This window comes from Haliotis cracherodii, unplaced genomic scaffold, assembly GCF_022045235.1.
Source record: "Haliotis cracherodii isolate W230 unplaced genomic scaffold, xgHalCrac1.p SCAF_13, whole genome shotgun sequence".
In the NCBI taxonomy this organism is placed as follows: Eukaryota; Metazoa; Mollusca; class Gastropoda; order Lepetellida; family Haliotidae; genus Haliotis; species Haliotis cracherodii.
The window spans coordinates 10353755-10374747 of NW_027266268.1; the positions used below are offsets into that span (position 1 = coordinate 10353755).

Sequence of the window (20993 nt, forward strand, 5' to 3'; positions counted from 1 at the left end):
CAATCAATCAATCAATCAATCAATCCTGTCTTCGTTATAATAAAGCTTCTTAAAAGCCAGTTAGGGGCCAAGCGTTTAATATTCTGGAATTTTATTTGGTCCCTCAAGATATAAAATAATAGATGATCTCTTTGGCTGTGTGTAATTGTGATGCTCTGCTTCTTGCAGCTGTGTAACACTGACCATACCAACACAGTGATACAGAAGGTCCTGGAGAAGTACTCCCTGGAAGGCCAGCCTGAAGACTACTGTCTACTGCAGATATTGCCGGACGGAGGAGGTGAGGGACAAGGGCAGGGTCATCCAATAAGGGGCAGGCTCATAGGGGTCATTCTATATGATGAGGGTGGAGCATAGGCTGCTCATCAGTGGATGGAATGGTGGGGGTGGGCTGCTGTGTGTCAGCATGTGAGTGGGGTGGTGTCAGTCCATGGGATGGGGGAAGGGCATTTGGGTTGTCAGTCCATGGGATGAGGTGGGGAAGAGGGTCTGTCCTAGGGATGAGGTGGGGCAGAGTGTCAGTCAGGTGGGGTGGAGTGGTGGGCTGTTGTCAGTCCATTGGTAGAGGTTGGGAAGAGTGTTAGTCAGGTGGGGTTGACTGGTGTCAGTCCCAGGGATGAGGTGGAGAAGAATGTTAGTCAGGTGGGGTGGGGTGGGCTTGTGTCAGTCCATTGGAAGAGGCGGGAAAGAGTGTTAGTCAGGTGGGGTGGACTGGTGTCAGTCTGAAGTGGGGCAGAGTGTCAGTCAGGTGGGGTGGAGTGGTGGGCTGGTGTCAGTCCATTAGAAGAGGTGGGGAAGAGTGTTAGTCAGGTGGGGTGGAGTGGTGTCAGTCCCAGGGATGAGGTAGGAAAGAGTGTCAGTCAGGCGGCTGGGTGGTGGGTACGTATAATTGGGATGAGGTGTTTTTCATTGTGTTAGTCCATGACATGATGTTGCTGATAACACACTTTGATATTCCATCCTTTCCTTTTCAGAACTTTTGATACCGGAGAGATCTAATGTCTTCTATGCCTTGAATAGCAGTATTGATCTGAAGTTTGTGGTGCGAACTCGTGCAGAACATGAAACTCTCACCCTCAGGCGGAAAGGGAAGCGTCGAGGAAAGAAACTAAGCTTGTAGTATTTGGCAATGTGCAATATGTGAACACAAGAGTGTTAGTGATGAGATGACACGTTGTGAGAATGTCCTTCAACATCTTCACTGCTTCCATCATCGGCACAACAAACATCACCCCTTCATGGATACTTGTTTCCCCATTTCTTGGAACCAGAAGCAAGACCATAACACGTATAGCCTTTTGAGTGTTGAACCATTTCCTCGTGAATATTAACAAACACTGATCTCATGAAAAGCAGTCAAAATTAGTTTCTGATCAGAGAAACTGACTCCAAAAGATATACAATTCTACAAAAATGGCATAAAAAGATCGTCATAAGAACAAGACATAAGCAGATGATTTTCACCTTCTATACAGTGCCTGAATTCTGCTTTATTTCAGTGCATAGTATTAGTTTCGTCGCTTTTGTTGAATAATAGAGAGGACAATTGATCTAATAGTGGTGTAACGATATGGCAATACAGTATTGTATTATGTTACATGGTTCATGGTACAATACATCGATTTACAACCCATGTATACATGATACATAACATTACAAATCATATTGATGTAAAAACGTCAATAATAACAGAATCAGTTCAACAAACAGCTGAGGCAGATTCTGTAGTGTTTGCGGGATGGCTATAAATAGCATAACCGTCACAGTACCCTCTATATGTTTCTGCCCTACAATATCGGATCTTCGATCTCGGAAATTTTAACACAAATGACTCAGGGGCGTGATTGGATACGAATCGTATCGCACCCATAGCATTGAGATTCGTAACGTATTGTGATCCCACCTTATCGTTACACACCTATGATCTAAAGGTGAAACCCAATCATTGATGTCATATTACAGTTAATACTCAAAAATGGAGGATGTTACCTTGAAGCTGTAAGCAGTGGAGGAGTTCATCAATTGAATGAAATCATGATGTATCTTCCATTATTTGTTACCATGGTTACGTGTGACTGTCCTGTTTTTTACATGCTTTGTATGTGAAGTTGACATGTGTCGTGTGATATGTTTTGTTGATTATTGTTTAAAGTGATGAAAGTTCCAGAATGGTTCTAGTCAGTGTGTTTGTTTGAAGATATTTGTTTGTTTGTTTGTTTGTCTGTTTTGTTGTGTGTGTTGTTGTGTTATCGTTGATTTGAAGTTTCAGGTGTTAGAATCAACAGTGCTTTTATCATATTCCTATTTTCCTATGTTTACAATGTGCCATGACAGATAGAGATCTGGTCTTAGATTATTTTAGATTTTAAGATACCATTTTGCTGGAATTGTACCTGGTGATAAGAGGTAGGAATACTACCTTTATACAGGTAAGGATGAAACCTTGTTTTATAAATGATAAACATGCGTTATCACAATACTTTTAATGATTACTTTATTCGAAATGATTATTGCATGTAAGGTAAGGTGTAAATTGATTGTGCTTTTAAGACTAATATGTTACCCTGATGTTTGTGGGTGTTGAATTATTCATCCAAGATTTGGTGCCCTTCAATATTTTGTGCTCTGACATGAGGATAATACCGTAAGAACATCTATCAATACCAAATGATTCACATATTTTTTAGAAGGATATGTAGGTTGGTTTTGAAAGGAGTTTTTAGATACTGCTAGTTTGGCAGTTTAGGCATTGATTGCTTTAAACAAATCAAATTCAGAAATATGAAATTCAAGGAATGATTGTGTGCATGTTTAGGCCACACTTTTTTAATTTTATGTTTCACGGATTTCTTCCAGCTTTTCCACACAAGGTCTGTTGAATTATAAATAAAATTAAATAGCTATGCCAATCATATCATTTATTTATTTATATGAAAGAAATTCTGCCATGGAGTTAAACTGCAGCTGACTTTTTGAATCACTGACAGTGATGTAGACATGGAATTTATATATAACATTTTTTATTGTAATGGAGGGTCTATTTTACTAGCAGGAGACATAATAATAAATATTATTATGTTTAATTTTGTTCTTGGGGTGGTAGGCCTGTGTAACAAAAAATAAAAAATGTGTGGCCTTATTGAACCATGTTAATTTATAGGAAGATGTGTACAAAGAACACCAGTAAAAAATAGCATTAACATTGATAACATGATTCAATAGTAATCTGTACAGAGTTCTGTCCCTTAGTTGTGCCAGGATTGTGGCCATGTGTTCGAATTCCAGATTCGGCTAGTCAGGATACTTGGTTTGGCTGCACAGAAACAGCGATGATAAGTTTCAATATAGTTTTAAACGTCTATGCAGCATCACTCTCACTCATTGATTTGACGTATCAGTCAATGAAGATTTTCCTGTATCAATTTGACAAAAGCAGTATCGATTATGTCCTGAGCATAAGTGCAGTGAATGATGCACCTTTCAACCCCAGTACTCATGACTAAGTGAGTCAATAAGGTCTATTACTAGAGTAAAATAGGTTAACAATACCGTAATTACGTCTGTCCTAAAGTGTCAGTCAGTAAATGGATGTAAGTTTACAATTGGTGTATGCTGTTGAACATTCGTAATAGTTGTCTAGTGTTGTAACAGCATAATAAATATGGGATAGTAGTACGAAAAGACTTTTTAAACTGAAATAATTATGCAGCATTCTATTGAAGCAACCTTGGTTGATAGTACACTGTGAAGACACTACCATTTCCTTGTGAAAAAATTCAACTTCCATTCCTGAAATTTTCCATGAAAATCCAAGTTCTTCCTCGTATGTGGCGAACCTTTAGAGCTTTTTACTTTTGTTTTTTCTTCCACATTAAGCTGACTGTAATGCTATATCTGAAATAATGTAAAACACAAGTTATTTATGTTTCATTATTGTTATAAGTTCATTATGTCAGGGAAACAGATGGCCCATTTGCCTAAGATGTTACAATTCACTGTGCAGAGTTGCATCCCTTTGGTGTGCCAGAATCCTAGGATTGTTTTATCCTGATTATGATTCTGACTACATACCGATGGGTGTTTTCAAAGTGGTAAACGTCTAAGACCTTCATCACTTTGTGCATTCCTCCCACATCAAGCGTACACGCTGTGATGTCACTGAAATACTGTTCAAAGTGGCCTTCACTCCAACTTGCACACCAGATATTAGGAAGGTGAAGGTCATTTGTCAGTTCTGACTGTGTCTCGTACTCGCCCCATAGATTACACCAGATGACCTCTGCTAAATGTTCTGAAGTTCTGAGTTCTCATTTATCCAACTCTGATTAATAAGGAACTTTTGTTTATCCTTAAAGACTAATGAATTGAGCAAGTCTTAAGAAGAAAATGAATAGGACTGTATGCATGTATGAGAAAGAGTAGTAGACTTAAAACAAGTCACACCTTGGACACTCAGGGTAGCTGTACATAAGCAAGGGAGGTAAGCAACTGTTAAACAGTTAAACACTAGCTAGAAAGAGTGAATGTTATGCATTATTGCTATCGGTGCTAAACTAGTCTCCATTTTCTGTCTGCCAACAACCTTTATACAGCAAGCCAAGGAATACTTGTCTACCAAAATATACTGGAAATAGTTAGATATTGAACAGCATTGAATTAAGGGAGGTCCTTGAGGTCTACAGTTGTGTTTGAATGTAGAGACCCCAAAATCATTTAACTCTAGGGTCATGTCAAGGATCCCTTGACTTCCATGTTTTATTTCAGAAAAGGGGATACATGAATTCCATCTCCAAAACCATTTTAAGATAAGTCCCCTGGCATTGAGTGTGGTTGGGAAAGTTTGAAGGGTATGAGAAGGTTCCTTCCTCAGCTTTCATCATTAGGATGATTGTTTTTCTTAAAGAACGAAGCTTTAAGACAGGTATATTGATTAAGTACCAGTGCTATTCTAGTCTTTCTACAAGAAGAAAACCAGTTCCATACAGTAAACCTCCGTTAATCTGGAAATCTGGCATTCTGGACAGGTATTGTTATGTTCCGTGCACATCAACATGTTAGTGTGGAAGTTAGTAAATTATGATGATTGCACTTCAACAATATACGTCCAGATTAACAAGGTCTTGCTGTATTTGAGTTTCTCCTCTAGATTCACATCCTTAAAAGAAATCTGATTCAGTCAGTCTCTTCTACATCAACCTTTATATAGCCTTGTCAACGACTAGTGTTGATCACAGATAGTTTTTAAAAATACTCATGGCAAAAAATAAGGGAACTAGCATTGATCTGCATTTAATGGAGAATTTTTCAAACCTATTTTTAGCACAAAGGGACAATTTTGCCCTTGATATTGATCTTTCAATTTTTAAAACTGAAATATGTTTAGAATATTTAGGAAGAATGAAAATTGAAAGCAAAAGTCTCAGTATCAGGTGTGATATGTTTGTTCCCTTATTTAGTGCCTTGAGTATAATCTTGCAGGTCACAATCTCATAATGAATCAGCATTCACCATGACCCTTGAGATGAAACAGCATTGTAGAGACTACATATATATATAGTAGTTATAGTATAGTTTTGCCATTTCTGCATATTTCTCAAGTCACAATGCAATTTTTAGTAGTTAGCTAACCTTATCAGGAAGTTGAGGTGGGAAAATGTCTGCAAGTCATTCTTTCGTAATGAAACTGCAAAGTTCAGGGAATATAGATGAAATATTATCAGATTGTACATATACATCTCATCTACAAGGAGTTTAAGGAGTTTTGTTTTCCGGTCCCAATTTATTAATTGGTGAAAGAGTGATTTTAGTGCACCGACTGCTGTGAGCCAGTGTTGTTGTGTGGGAGCTACACTCAATCACCTTTGTCAGATTGATTGTGGAATTGTGCCCTCGTCTGTGTTGAAACAATAAACAGTTTTTCTCAAGATCAGATAGTTTGTAACCCTAGTTTTAAGAGTCTTGTCTATATGACATTCGTTAATATTTTACAAATAGTATGAAATATCACTGTCAGTCAACACTGAAATTAATTCAACTTTATATTTCTTTGGTGTCTTGACTTTTTGTTCACAAGAATAAAGGACAATAAGAAAGAAACTGTAGATGTAAATATACCAGCATATAGGGAAAACAAGTGGCTCAACATCAGTAATCATGAAAACATGGCCTATATTTGCTTTGCGTTTATCATTATGGGTGTACTGGTAGTCTAGTGGTTAAAGCATTTGCTCATCGCACCAAAGACCTGGGTTCGGTTCCCCCCATGAATATGGCCATCGCCAAACTCTGCTGTTCCCTACCAGGATATTGCTGAAGGTTTCAAAAAGTGGCTTAAGAGTCTATTCTGTGGTAGTACTTTATTAGATTAAAACATGAAATATTTGAGTCACAGTAGGTTTGACCATTTTCCTGCCTCTTCTTACTTTAAGGGAGTTATAATATACCATGCCTACCTCATGCTCCAAAACTGAGGATTATCAAAAAGAATTGAATATTTTATTCATATCACACAGTGTTTTTGTAATATGAATGACCTTTATACTAAATATGACAACCAACACAAATAGCTTTAGCTATCTCCTGTCACTGCTGAATAGATTAGATGTTACACAGAAACTGCAGGAGATTTTATGCACATTGATGGTGCAGTTGTTAGCACAGTTATCAGAACCTTGCATCTTTAGTTCCTCAAACTTGTTCCTGAAGTATATTTTCAAAATGAAATAGAAATTTCTGTCAATGGCGTTGAAAGTTTGTCTCTGAGTGTTATTTATGAATTGTCTTCCGTATTGGTATCTTTGTGAAATATTGTAAGATATTGTTGTTTGTACTCTATTTGTGTCAACTGAAATGCACGTTGTTCTATTACTGTCAGTACTGAAATTAACACAAACATCTTTGCAATGTAAAAGTGTTGATAATTGTGATCATAACCAGGGCTATTTTCATACACTTCTCTATTTTCTTTCAGGAATGTGGATTTGATTCTTGAATTAATTTCCATGAAATTATGTCCACCTGTTTAATCAGTATTACTAGCTTGATATTTCAGAAGTCCACAACATTGAAATGAAAACTGCATGTACATATTGTCTTATTGTGCTAATTTCTTTTTAAATATGTAATTTGTAGCCCGGAACCTGAATAGTTCACCTTCTATTCGAACCTATTCTCATGATAAATTGAGTTGGGTTCAATCATTAATTCATATTTTTTGTCAAAAAGTATATTTTGATATTCAAAGTCCTAATGCACAAGGGAAATAGAATCCCATTACTGAAGACATGTCTCAATGCTAGGTAATCTGTATACTATTTTATAGTCTCATTATGCTTGTTCCTCCCATACTGTTGATTACTGAGTTGCCATGTCATCAGCTGATCAGTTTGTATCACCTTCTGGGATATTTTGATGTCAGTATGAACTAAGCCTATTGGATACAGCCTTCACTTACAAACCAAAGGACTGAGTTTGATTGCTGTATGGGGTACAGTGTGTTCCCCCTCTTGCTGTCTGTTGTTAGACTGGTGATAAGTGCTGAAAGCAGGGTAAATATAAAACATCAACACCAATAATAACCAGTCTCGATTATCCTCCAAAACAGATTCAATTGGGCATAAAATGCCAAATAGTGGCAACAATTATACAAGTGGATCTATAAACCTCTGCGATGACACCAGGTGTTCGCAAAAGGTTTATAAGACCTTAATTGCTAAAAATCATGTAAAATTAGATTACGAAAAAGGGCAGACCACTGATATTTGGAAAAATGGAGGGATGAAAATTAAATGTATTGTATCTATTATCAAGTTGACAACGTGTGCTCAAACTATTATAATATTGTCTGTGATTCCCACTGTGCTATTTCTGTGCTGATGTATATGTGTTGACAGTCACACTTGACACTTGATGTTGAAACCTTGTGGAATCCCTTGTCTGTGTTACAACATCCTTATTGACTAGGGCCTTTTGTTCTCCCACACCGTGCCTTGGATCGACTGCATCAAGTCTTCTGTGAGTTGTGTCCCTTGGCTATGTCAGGATTTGCTGCTAGTAGGTTCAAATTCCAGATTATGAGTCATATATCAAACTAAGTCGATCAGTGATTCTAGTGGCATAGAAAAGAGATGAACCAACCAGAGTTGTTGGGTAGCTTAGTTGGTAGTGCCTCCTGTTCACTACACTGTTCTGAGTTTGATTCTGTCAAGGATGATAACGTGCTCATCCGTATGGTGCTCAACTGGTTGAGGCGTAAGTCACAAGCCCTTCAAGGATGCAACTTATCCTGAAATATTTACAAGCTCGAATAGTAACAACTAACAACATATGAAGCAACCCTTATAAAGCTGGAAATAAGGCATCTGGATATGGTTAACATTACAGAATCTAGCTCGGTGTAGCTGGTCATGGGGAGTGCCAATTTGCATCCTTTGACTCACTCGTCAACTGCCTGTTTCCCCAACTCCTTCAGATTTGATGTGGGGCGGTCGGGTAGCCTAGTGGTTAAAGCGTTCGCTCGTCACGCCGAAGACCTGGGTTCGATTCCCGACATGGGTACAATGTGTGAAGCCCATTTCTGGTGTCCCCCGCCGTGATATTGCTGGAATATTGCTAAAAGCGGCGTAAAACCGTACTCACTCACTCCTTCAAAGGACAGGTCCCCAGTACCCCATTCTTGTCTTCCTTCAAAGGATAGGTCCCATGCACCCAATCGTTATTCTCAACGATATTGCTGGAATATTGCTAAAAGCGGCGTAAAACCATACTCACTCACTCAGATTTGATGTAGAAGGTCCTTCACCAATAGTTGTGTGGCTGTAGATCGTTATGAATTTGAGTTTCCAGCATTCTATTATGTTGTCCAGTTCATATATGTTTCATAAATGTCTGTATTTTCTGGAAAATACTTGGGTTGAAATAAGCACCATTAGCCGAATTCTTATAAGGACAAAAGAATGATCAAGGTGAGTAATGAAACTTCAGTTCACTGTGCAGAGTTGCATCCCTTGGACCCACCAGAATCCTATGTTCAGGTGTTCAAATTCTGGTTCGCCCCATTTTGTTTCTACATTTGTCAGCACAATGCCCCTGCTTATGGGTTTGAGACCTGCATCACTTTGGGCTTTCCGCCCACTTTAAGCTGACACAGCGTGATATAACTGGAATAATGTTAAAAGTGGTGTTAAACCCAAATCATTGACTCCCTCTTGTTCAGTAATATATCCTCCAACTCTTATCTAGAATTTATCCAAAGCAGACAAGGGCTTCCTCATGTGCGTATTCATGCTTTTAGTTACTTTGCTCAATGTTGTACAAATCTTACCGGTACACAAGCTTGTTTTACTTTGTTTTCTTTTTTCTTGAACAGGCACAAATGTTTTTCGTTGCCATCATCATTTACATGTCCCACTCCCAAACCATCCCTTCTCCACCACCTCAATACCCACCCATCCTTTATCCATGCCCAACCCCTATCCTTTATCCATCCCCAACCCCCATCCTTTATCCAAACCCTTTCTCATCCTTTATCCACCCCCAATCCTTTATCCACACCCCAATCCTTTATCCAAACCCCAATCCTTTATCCAAACCCACATCCCCAGCTAGATCCACACACCCATCCTTTATCCAAACCCACACTCCGGTTAGATCCACACACCCATCCTTTATCCAAACCCACGCCCCCATCCTTTATCCAAACCCACGCCCCCATCCTTTATTCAAACCCACACCTCCATCCTTTGCTTCAATCCAGACCTCATCATTTCTATGTCAAACATCATTAACCCGTGAAAAAGATGTCGGACATATTTGCATCTTTTGTTTTTACTCCAGTTAACACCAGGCACTCTGTTGGTTTAGCACTTGGTTTGTGAATTTCTATTTTCATATTATCACTGTGTCCTGTTCACTGCATCTTCATGATTCCTGTACACATGAAATGTACATGCATTCAGCGAGGTGTGTTACCTTCACATGATACTACCATGGCGCCAGGCTGGTCGGAGAGTAGGATTGTGATTTTTTAAAAAACAAAATCAATGACAACAAAAATAATTGTGTGCTTTTGTAGATTAATTAATCACAAATTTGATTGTATTTTTCACTCTATTTTTGATATTTTAGGTTCTGAGAGTATACTGAATATCCTCACTGTCTTTACACACATATTAATACTATATTTTGTAAAACAACTCAAAACTTCATCAAAATATCAAATGAAAAAATGAAAAGTGAATTAAATACTATATGAATATTCTTATATGTTACGTATATGTATAAACTGAATTTGATATCAGCTATTTAATTGCATGGTTAGTTTCCATATGGTTGAATGATTGCATGTTAGGTTCCATGTAAGATATATTTTTTTATTTCACCACTTTTCTCTGTTCATTATTTATACATAGATCTCATAGTACTTTTATTTAATTTGTGCAATGCTCTGAACTTGTGTTTTTTTTAATGCAATGGAGACTTTATTTCCCAGATCATAATAATAAGATGTAATTATTAAACTATTTAATCCAAACTTTGCTCAGTATATTAAAATGGTTAGTATATTTGACTTATTGAACAACATATCTATTTATTCCTTGAAAGATTAAATTTTGGAGAATATGAAATAATATGCATATATTCATAATGGTATGTTTGTTATCTTGTTACTTTTACCATAAAATTAACTCTTTATTTACTCTGGAACGATGTATTGACATAACACTGAGAATATAAATATGGATTAACTAATGATAAACCTATGATTACATGATAACATGTCTGCTTGATTATTCTCCCTCTCTATATTAATATGTTGTCAGAGTTAATATTAATCATAATTATTCAGGTTATATGAAGCATAATTAGAATATGATGTATAACCAGATAGAGAGAACTTTGATATGGAATGTCATATATATCCCCCTTAAACGAGGAAAGTATTCTTTTCCATGAAGATAGTCGACTTTTGATTTGTTTTCAGACTTGGTATAACATTTGTCCAAAGGAATTCATTTTAATATTCTCTACTAATTAATGTAGAAGAAATGTGCCCCCATACATTACCTGGTTATAATGATGATGAGGAGGAGGATGATTATTATTAATATTATTGTCATTATTATTATTTATTATTATTATAAAAAGGAACACCAAGCTGTGAAATTGATGATGTATTCATTGAACTAATTATTATTGATAAACAGTCGTCTCCCAGCATTTAAGGGTTGTTTATTATGAATTGACTTGGCGAATTGCACAAAAACTTTGTTTGTGAATATTTTTGCATTTACAAGAAATGTGTATCTTTAGTGATTCTGAAAAGGGTACCTCAGTACATAAATACAAGAGGTCTTACCAAACTGTGACAATGTCAAGGTCATGCCTGGCTGATTTTTTGCTTGAATATCAAAATATATGTAGATTTTTAATTTTTTAATATATATGATGTGTAACTATTCAGTTTGAATATGAATAAATTGAATACCTATGAACAAAACTTATGTTTTTTGTGTTCTTACTGAGATGAAGTAGTAGGGGTTTGTTTTTATTATAACAGTCAACCCACATCTGTGACTGGATAAAGGAAGACTTAGGTTAAGGCCAGTGGAAATGTCACATTTGAAACTTTTGGAAGGCTTTGAAAGAATTGTAGGAACTTGTAAGAAACATTCATATGACTGTCAGCTAACATCTTTCCTTGCTTACAGTTGTATGTTTTGTACTTCTGAGATAATTAAATGAAATCGTAGGTAGGATGAAGGCAGAGGGTGAATTTTTCAACTTTGGTGACCGCCTCCGAGGTCTAGTGATAGAACGTCTGCCCAGAGAGCAGAATGTCTGGGGTTCGATCCCCGACCGCATCTCACCAGAAGACATGAAACGATTGTACTTGTTACCCTGTCTGGCGTTTGGCATTAAGGAGCTGAAACAAGGACTGGTCGGCTTGGAGTCAGTATACTGTGTCTGAATGGGATATTCATGTTAAACTGCTGCATGGTATCTCAGTGGGCTAGCACTATAAATCGGCATCAGTCTGAACTAGTACAAGCACACATACACACACACACACACGAACACACACACACACGCGTGCATGCACATCGATATAAGTGCAATAATCTTGGACGGGGCGTTAACCCCATTTCACCCAACTTATCTATTCCTAGGCACTCAAGATACGACCACAAATGTGTGTTTCGTAAGTACATAATGTTTATTTTGAAACGGTGTTTAGTATGGTTAGCTGATGTTAGCTTTGATTAAGGTGTGCAAAACCATTTTGGAAGGCTTTAGTACGTTTGTGTCGTATTATATCAACATGCACACACTACGCGCGGGATATGCAATAACATATATTCCTGATCGTTTAATTCGATTTGTATGTGTGGCATCTTGTAAAGTAAACCAAAATTTGTGAAACCATGTTTCTTTAGCTATTGAACGATACGTCAATGGTATTCATGACAATCATAAGATTCTCTCACCTTCCTCCTCCAACGTCTAGCTAGCAAACTGCTTGATGAACATTATAAAGTTATGGGGACTCAGGATAAACCCTTGACATGTGCCAATGTTACATTTGAATTATGGTGATAAGCCAGAATCAGTTCTCTCACAAGCACACAGTGATGAATACATTTTCAAAAGAAACTTGAAAAAAATTACCTCTAACACTTTTAAACATTATCTACTTCGTGATGTTAATAAGAAATCTCCTCGGGTCAGTTAGCAGGCTTAGCAAGATCATTTTAAGCTATCTCAACTATTGTGGTTCTGTTAGCTTAGTTTTGTAATATACAAATCTACTACAGTAAACTACGGTTATAACGACCTCGAAGGGACTACTATTTTTAGTTCGTTATAACCGTAGTTCGTTATAAGCATATATACAGCATAACTACAGCAAATAGTCGGGACTAAAAAGTAGGTTCGTTATATCCGTCAGTTCGTTATAAGCGTGTTCGTTATAACCGTAGTTTACTGTATATGAATCTTTTATGATTGGGGCTTGGTTCTTACCGTCTTCTGTCGTCTCCTCCCCGGCAGATGGTGAAGCCAGAGGTAGACCTCACTCTATCCCAACTAAAAAAATCCGAAACAAATCCTTTGGTTTATCAACAAGCGTACAACCAATTGCGCACTCAATATAATTCTCACAGGTCCATTTTTACAGACGGGTCCAAGGATGGTGGCAAAGTTGCTAGTGCCACTATCATTGGATCCTGAACTGTCTCCTCAAGAATCCAAGATCTAGTTCAATTTATACTGCTGAGGCCAAAACTATCTTAACAGCTTTGACCTATATCAAACATCAAAACCAATCTAAATTTTTTATCATCTTCTCCGATTCATTGTCATGCCTTCAGGCACTTAAAGGTGTCTCTTCATCCTATAATCCTAGATATTGTAGAACTTTTCAGTGATCTTTCTACTGGCCAATGCAGCATCGTCTTTTGCTGGTTACCAAGTCATGTAGGCATAACAGGTAACTCAAAAGCCGATGCTGCAGTTAAAGCAGCTCTTGACAATCCCTTATCTCCACTACTTATCCTGTACAGCGATTTCGGGATCTCATGCAAAAGAGGTGGGACACTCAACCAGGAAGCAATAAACTTCACGAATTAAAACAAACAATCGGTCAAACCTATTTGGGTTGCCAGTCAAGACATGACGATGTCGTATTGGCCACAGTCAGTTTACATGTGCACGGATATCTGCTTAAGACAGATGAGGACGAACCTCATGGAAGTGTATCCCTTGTGATGAAAGTTTCACCGTCAAGCATATATTGTGGACTTTGCAATCGCAAGGGATTCACATTATTAAAGTGTAAATTTAAAAGATATCTTTTTACCGTGTCGGCGGGCATCTCATCATAAATTACTTGAAAGAAATTGGTCTGTATAATAAATTTTAAATATGTATGTGAATATTTGAATGCTTGTTTTTAATTTGCTGTGATGCTACTATTAACTGACATTACTGAAGGCTCTGTCCAGGAGGTTAAAGTACCGGAAAATTATTGTCCGGCTGTGTGTCACGTAATCCTAAACTAATCAATGTAACTATCATCAACCAGTGTTTTTAAGCCAACTCATAGATGAGTATTTTTTAATATTGGCTAGCATTGTGCACAACCACCAGTGGCTAAAGTGATGACGTAAATCCTGCTGGGGTATCATGCAGGAAGCAGAAGTACTGTAAGTCCCCATGGTCCCTAACAAGGTGGCCTAGCTTTGGTTACTAGTGGCCTATAGTCCGTGCTTTAAAACTGTATATATAATATTGTTATGCTCAAATATATTTCATAAATTGTTTTTAAATATAGTATGCTCAAATATGTTTCATACTTTGTATCGTCGCTACATGTCTGAAATAATGCCGATGCGACGTTAAATTTTAACTCACTCACTCAGTCCTTGACGATGAACTTCCACGACTGCGCATTCCCAATAGTTGATCGAGTTTGTGTTAGTTGGAAGATATTTATCTCCCTTAGTCGTGCCAAAAGGTGGCGCTGTCCCAGAAACCACGTTTCCGGGTTTACTGGAGAACAACGTTGCCAGACCTACGTGTGTTGTAGTTCTAAAGCTGTACGTCTATATTTGCCCAAATGAAAATGTCAGGTACATCCAGGCTAACTGAGAGGCCAAAGCCACCGACGGTAGACCAGATAATGACAGACATTAAATCTTCAAAAGATGACGACCCCGTATTCACTTTCGGAGTGACAGGCATATCGAGAGGTAGGCTAGATGATAGATCAAAACAAAACTGATTCAGGTCATGAGGTGTAGAATATTCAAGTTTGATTCATAGTGGCATAGACTATTATTGTCAACAATTGTCAGTGGGTTAAACATAGTTACACTCTCTTGTTATGACAAGGGAGTCGCTTTAGAATATGTTCGCCACTATTTTCATTCATTTTAATACAATATCAAACCCTGAATACACTTGCAACCTTTGAAATTCATTAAGACCAGTGAAAACCTTATTTCACCCGTCCTCAGAATTTGTAGCTTGTCCTCTTTGATCAAAATCAAAATGTTACTAAATTTATATTTTCTATCATGTTAAACTGCGGCATGGTATCTCAGTGAGCTAGCAGTATAAATCGGCATCAGTCCGGACTAGTAAAAGCACCCACACACATACACAAGTGCATGCACGTTGCTATATAAGTGCAATAATCATGGCCACGACGTTAAACCCAATTTCACCTCACCTATCAGTTTTATTCAGTTCCTATTTATCACTAGGTACATGTTTTAGACTGAGAATGACAAAAAGGAGCGGTATTGTCCTTTCTTGTACATTGCATGTCAACAGTTCTTGGTGTTTTCAAATCATGCATGAAATAATTTCTGAGCATGATATCACATATTTAGTTCATGCACAATTCAATTCTCATACCAAAACAATAGAGCTCTGCACAGCAAAGCTGCTCCTCAGTGCTCCTCAGAATAAACTGGCCTTGGTCATGTTTTTATTAAAGGCATATTGAAGAGAAAGCTAGTGTGTTTTTGTTATGGATGAGTTACAACTAATTGCCAGCTTGATTGGACTGGAAGACAGTGTTCATCAAATTTAAAATATTATGCCTGTCGTGTGAAGCCAGTCACCTTGCAGAAATAAGTCAGGGGTTTTCTTGGGGATAAGCGCTTCCTGACCTGCTAATTGGCCTACTCGCGTGGGTGATAATCATGCCAGTAAGATAAATTAATTGTCAACCTGTCACTTGGGATATATGGAGTAATCTGCCCACTGTGTGAGACAATGTACCCTTTGCATACTGGTTCAGGATACAAAGGACTTGAACACTGGGTACATTACCAGAGCTCCAGATAAGCTTTTGGTGTTGTGGGTATTTTACCCATGCATTTTAAAATCATTGGGTATCAGTAATTCTATCTGGGTATTCAAATTTCTGTTACCCACTAGTTTTTACACATGTGGGTATTTAAGTTAAATGTTTAAAAACACTATTCATCTAGTCCCTGCAAACTGGTGTCGTGTGGGTTCGAGAGCTTTATAGGACTAAAAAATACCACGATACTTCCACAAGAAAGTGTGATGGCAAATGATCGTGATGTAACTGTCATCGTGGAGTATGGCAAGGTTGACGGAATGCCCATTTATAATTTCAAAATAAGTTGCTGATTAGCTAATCGAATACGCAGGGTTACTTCACAATATTTTGATGATACAAACAAGTTTTATTTTTGTAGCGTATCTGTAATGTTCATTGCGTATTTGATACGCTTGGATTTTATTTTACTGCATATTTCTGATGCATATTTTACGCAGATACGCAGCTTATCTGGAGCCCTGATTACTCCATATAACCGACAAGACAATAAATATTGTCTAGCCAAAAGGGTGACATGGATGGCCCAGTCGTCTAAGAGTTGTAGAGTTGCATCCCTTGGGGACGTCAGGAACCTATGATCACATGTTGGAATTCCAGTTCGCCCCGATTGTACTCACTCTACCAAATGCAGTTCAGAAACGATTTTTTTGTTGCATACAGATTCCACACCATTGTCAGGTGCAGACAGATCGTTGGATATGGGCAGCCACAGTGAAAAGCCAATGGAGAGTGGTGACCACAGTGGAAAATCCCCCGAAATGCCCGATATTGGAACAACATATCTAAAGACACTTCAACTCTTGAATACAACTGAACTTTTAAAATCCTCCTCTGAAAACCTAAAGGATCAGTTTGAGCAGCTAGAGAAGCTGGGTACAGAGGTCACAGAAGCCATTGCCGAGTTGAAGTCAGCAGCAAAGACAGTCAAAACCAAATCATGAGTCTGCTGACTTTGGAAAGATTTCTCAAATGTGTGGCTATAGTTAACAATGGTTAAAATTGGTGCATGTTTTGTGTTGCCTGGAAGTGTTCACTGGACCTGCACGGTCTTTGTCTGGGGGGTTCTGAGACACAGTATGTCCACAGCACTCAATATGTTTCCTGAGAGGCACATTGGGACGCAGGCATGTGGTCAGACCTGTTCAGAGGTATTTGGCCCCAAGTCTGCAGAAAATGGCAGTAAAAATTACAAGTTTCCCAATTCTTAGATTTTTCGAAAATATGAACATTTAAAAAATTCAATTTTGAACAAAATGAATATTTTCCCAATTTGCCAGCGAAGGCACTTTTGGAATCCTAGTTTGGAATCCCAGATAAATCCCCGGGGAATACAGTTCAAAGTGGCTTTAAACCCAAGTCACTGACTCACTCAATTGTTCTCAAGTCCACGTTTCAATACAGTTCAAAGTGGCATTAGACCCACTCACTCACCCACCCACCTATTCTCAAGTCCATGTTTAAAATGGACACTGCCACCATACCATTCACTTATTTGCTCTGCAATCATCAGATGATACCTTCCTTTAAACTTATGATTGTCCATGTTTCTAACACTATTAACCAAGCATAATTATCAGGTATTAATGATAAACTAAATAATGCTATTATTTCTTGTATGATTTATTTCTTGACCACCAAAGTGGTAAATGTCAGACCTGCATCATTTTGAGCTGACATGCCATGATATGTCTGGAATGCTGTTCACAACAGTGTTCAGCCCAACTCACTCAAGCACTCTCTACTTCATGTCCAGATTACAGATGTCAACATTAGAAATAAATGCAAGCCCAATAGTATGAATATCCTGTGGCTAGTAAAATAAGAAAAGGGCTGGAATAGTCACATTTTGAAGGCTGTAGTCTGTCAGCTAGCTCAGTATCACAGAGTGTTTTAAGTATGCCACTGTGCATACATGTAATACAGGGGTCTGGAAAATTTAAAATCCCAATCGGACATTTGCATTTAGGCCACGCCCCCTTCAAATGGCATATTTTAGTACGGCTTTTCACACACATTGGAATACGATGTCCTCAGATCTTTGTGTAGTGGAAGCAAGCACAAGATCTGAGTTTAATGAGATTGCCCTAGGAGGAGGTCTAATAATGTGTGCTGTTGATCGTATCTTTGTGTTCCGGGGGACGGTCGGGTAGCCTAGTGGTTAAAGCGTTCGCTCGTCACGCCGAAGACCCGGGTTCGATTCCCGACGTGTACAATGTGTGAAGCCCATTTCTGGTGTCCCCCGCCGTGATATTGCTGGAATATTGCTAAAAGCGGCGTAAAACCAAACTCACTCACTCACTCTTTGTGTTCCGTGGCAGTTTTTTTCCGCTAAGATCAAAATTCCTTAGTCAAGGTGGTAAGGAAGTGAAGCCAAATTGATTTTTTATAGCTGACATCAGATTGGCCTGAGAGCTTCTGTCAGCTCAGGGCCACCCCTGGACCTGTACACAGAGAGGTATTGTATCAGAGTTGGAGATCTGATTTTAACAATCTTGAGTAGTGATGCACTAGTTATTGCATTTATTTATAGCATTACAATCCTGTATTGCAGTTAAGTATGAAGTTACCAGAGTCTAGTCTGAATGTTTGATTGTTGTGAGTGACTGGAACTTACAACTGTAAGTATTTATTATGCAGATTAAAGGGATGTGGAGAAGAAACTGTTTTATTGTTTGTGATATAAACCAGAAAACGTCTCGGCATCACTTACTCTATAATACAGCCAGGTTTTGAAATTGGAATTGTATTCATTTGCAATCTGAGCACATTTGTACAAAGTGTTACATTCATATTGTAGTACAGAAACTGATTATGTAATGACAAGTGTGTGTTTGGTTTAAGACCACTTAACAGTATATCATATAAGTCCTTTTTGAAAACCAAATTTATGTAGACAGTAAAATTGACTGAGAGAGAATTTTGATATTTGAACCCTTCTCTTTTATAAAAGCTGGATGCACCCTTGAACATTACCAGTAAAACAGCCATGTTGTGGAGAAGGTAGGAGTGAGTTATTCATATTAGGGCAGCTGGTTGTGGGGTAGAGCAAGAATTGCAGGCAAGTCAGCATCTTCGGTCTGTCAGCGCCATACCAATACTCTTTGGACTTCACGAGTGGTAAATGTATGTCAGGCCGTTGTGATTATGGGGACATAGTGTTCTAAGCTTAGCTCACTCACTCTCTATGATTCTGGGATAGAATAGGTCTTCAGCAACCCATACCTGCCATAAAAGGCGACTATGCTTGTCGTAAAAGGCACTAACATGATCGGAGGGTCAGGCTCACTGACTTGGTTGATACATGTCATCGATTTCAATTGCGTAGATCGATGCTCATGATGTCAATCACAGGATTGTCTGGTCCAGACTTAATTTATTTACAGACCGCCGTCATATAGCTGGAATATTGCTGAGTGCGGCGTTAAACAACAAACAAACAAACACTCACTATGAACTGGACCTGAGAAGACCCGGAGTAGAATAGGTCTTCAGTACCCATGTTTGCTGTAAAAGGAGCCTATACTTGTCTTAAGAGGCGACTAATGGATCGGGTGGTCAGGCTCCCTGACTTGGTTGATGCATGTCGTTGTATTACCATTGTGTGGATCAAGGCGCATGATGGCAATCACTGGATTGTCTGGTCCAGACTTGATTATTTTCAGACTGCCTTCATATAGGTGGAATATTGCTTAGTGAGGTGTTAAACAACAAACAAACACTCTGAATTGATTGATATGCCATACAATCTATCTCGTTTACCTGGGTCATGTCGCCTCAATGGCTGCTAAGGAGCATGTGTGATCTGGTGTAAGATGATGTGCGGAGTTGTGTCCCTTAGCCATGTCAGAATCCTATGATTCGAGTTTGAAACCTAGATTCTCACTGATCGTGATTTTTGGTTTGGTAGCAAAGTAACTTTTGCTGTTTGTTGTTTAACTCACACTCAGCCATATTTAAGCTTTTGGATGGCGGTCTGTAAATAATTGAATCTGGATAAGACGATCCAGTGATTGACATGAGCATCGATTCAAGAATTGTGATACGATGACATGCTTCAACCAAGTCAGTGAGTCTGACCATCCGATCCGATCCAATTAGTTGCCCCTTGCCACAAGCAAAGTCGCCTTTTACAGTAAGCATGGGTTGCTGAAGACCTATTCTAATCTGGATCTTCACAGGTCTGTACTGGTGGATTTCACCAAAGCAGTAACCTCTGAGACCAGCATCACTTGCATCTTTCCCAACACATAAAGCTGTGATGTAACTGAAATACTGTTCGAGCATCCTGAAACACGACTAGCTCATTCCCCCAATGACCGCTGAGCGTACCTGCTTGTGAGTGGTCACCACTGTGACCCTCACGACTCTGTGCCTTCATTCCTTCCGCTTGGTCTGGTTCTAACAGGATCAATCATGCCAAGTACAAAGTTTCTTGGCGTTACAGATCGGTTTATCATGTCTGGACAACCTTACAGGACACTGCTACAGAGCTGTTCAGAAGAGGATGTCTTGAAGCACCAGTCATTGACTTGGTACAAACTGGATTGTTCATTCTAATAACCCACAGTCAGCCATATTCCCGCTTTGTAGTGAGTAAGTATGGCTTTACGCCGCTTTTAGCAATATTACAGCAATATCACAACAGGGAACACCAGGAATGGGGTTCACACATTCGATGGGGAATTGAACCCGGGTCTTGAATGCTTTAACCACTAGGCTACCCAACTGCAACAACAGAATGTAGGTGGATGGGAATTTTCATAGAGATAATTTTGATCACGGTTAAATCTCGCAATTTTGTTCTGGGTAGGGAGGAGCCGCAGAATGTTATTTTTTACATGGAACAATTTATTCTTTTGGTCAGGACCCGAGGACAAATTATGTCATAAAACATAAATAACCCCTCCCCAGCAAAATCAAATGGACTGTCCCTTAAGGAGGTCAGACAAACCAGTGGTTGATACCATTAGAACTCTCACACCGTACCTGACTACCGGATCCATTTTAGTCGATCTCACAACATAGGTTACTTGGGAACAATTCGATAGTTGAATCTACATGGGTATAGGTAAACAAACCAAGTCTAAGGTCATAATATGAATTTGAATCTTTTATTCAT

General features: G+C 38.5%; 2 protein-coding genes across 8 annotated transcripts in view; both read left to right on the top strand.

Moving 5' to 3' along the window:
* Positions 1-9452, top strand: part of LOC139459606 (ral guanine nucleotide dissociation stimulator-like 1) — a 40832-nt gene extending 31380 nt beyond the window's left edge. For all 7 annotated transcript variants that reach the window (XM_071241168.1, XM_071241171.1, XM_071241170.1 and 4 more), the window contains 2 exons: positions 169-280; positions 975-9452. In XM_071241168.1, coding sequence (XP_071097269.1) covers positions 169-280; positions 975-1120 — 258 coding nt within the window. In that variant the 3' untranslated portion in view covers positions 1121-9452. The remainder of the gene's footprint in view (positions 1-168; positions 281-974) is intronic.
* A 5070-nt stretch (positions 9453-14522) lies between these two features.
* On the top strand, positions 14523-18522 carry LOC139458871 (UPF0449 protein C19orf25-like). The gene is made up of 2 exons (XM_071240307.1): positions 14523-14747; positions 16535-18522. The coding sequence occupies exons 1-2, from the start codon at positions 14615-14617 to the stop codon at positions 16813-16815; spliced, it is 414 nt and encodes a 137-aa protein (XP_071096408.1). The 5' UTR covers positions 14523-14614; the 3' UTR covers positions 16816-18522.
* Positions 18523-20993: the final 2471 nt, after the last annotated feature.

Excerpts from the sequence above, each read along its gene's own strand:
- LOC139458871 (XM_071240307.1), top strand. The coding sequence starts at position 14,615 with ATGAAAATGTCAGGTACATCCAGGCTAACTGAGAGGCCAAAGCCACCG. Across the intron at positions 14,748-16,534 it reads AGTGACAGGCATATCGAGAG|ATTCCACACCATTGTCAGGT; the intron begins GTAGGCTAGATG and ends TGTTGCATACAG.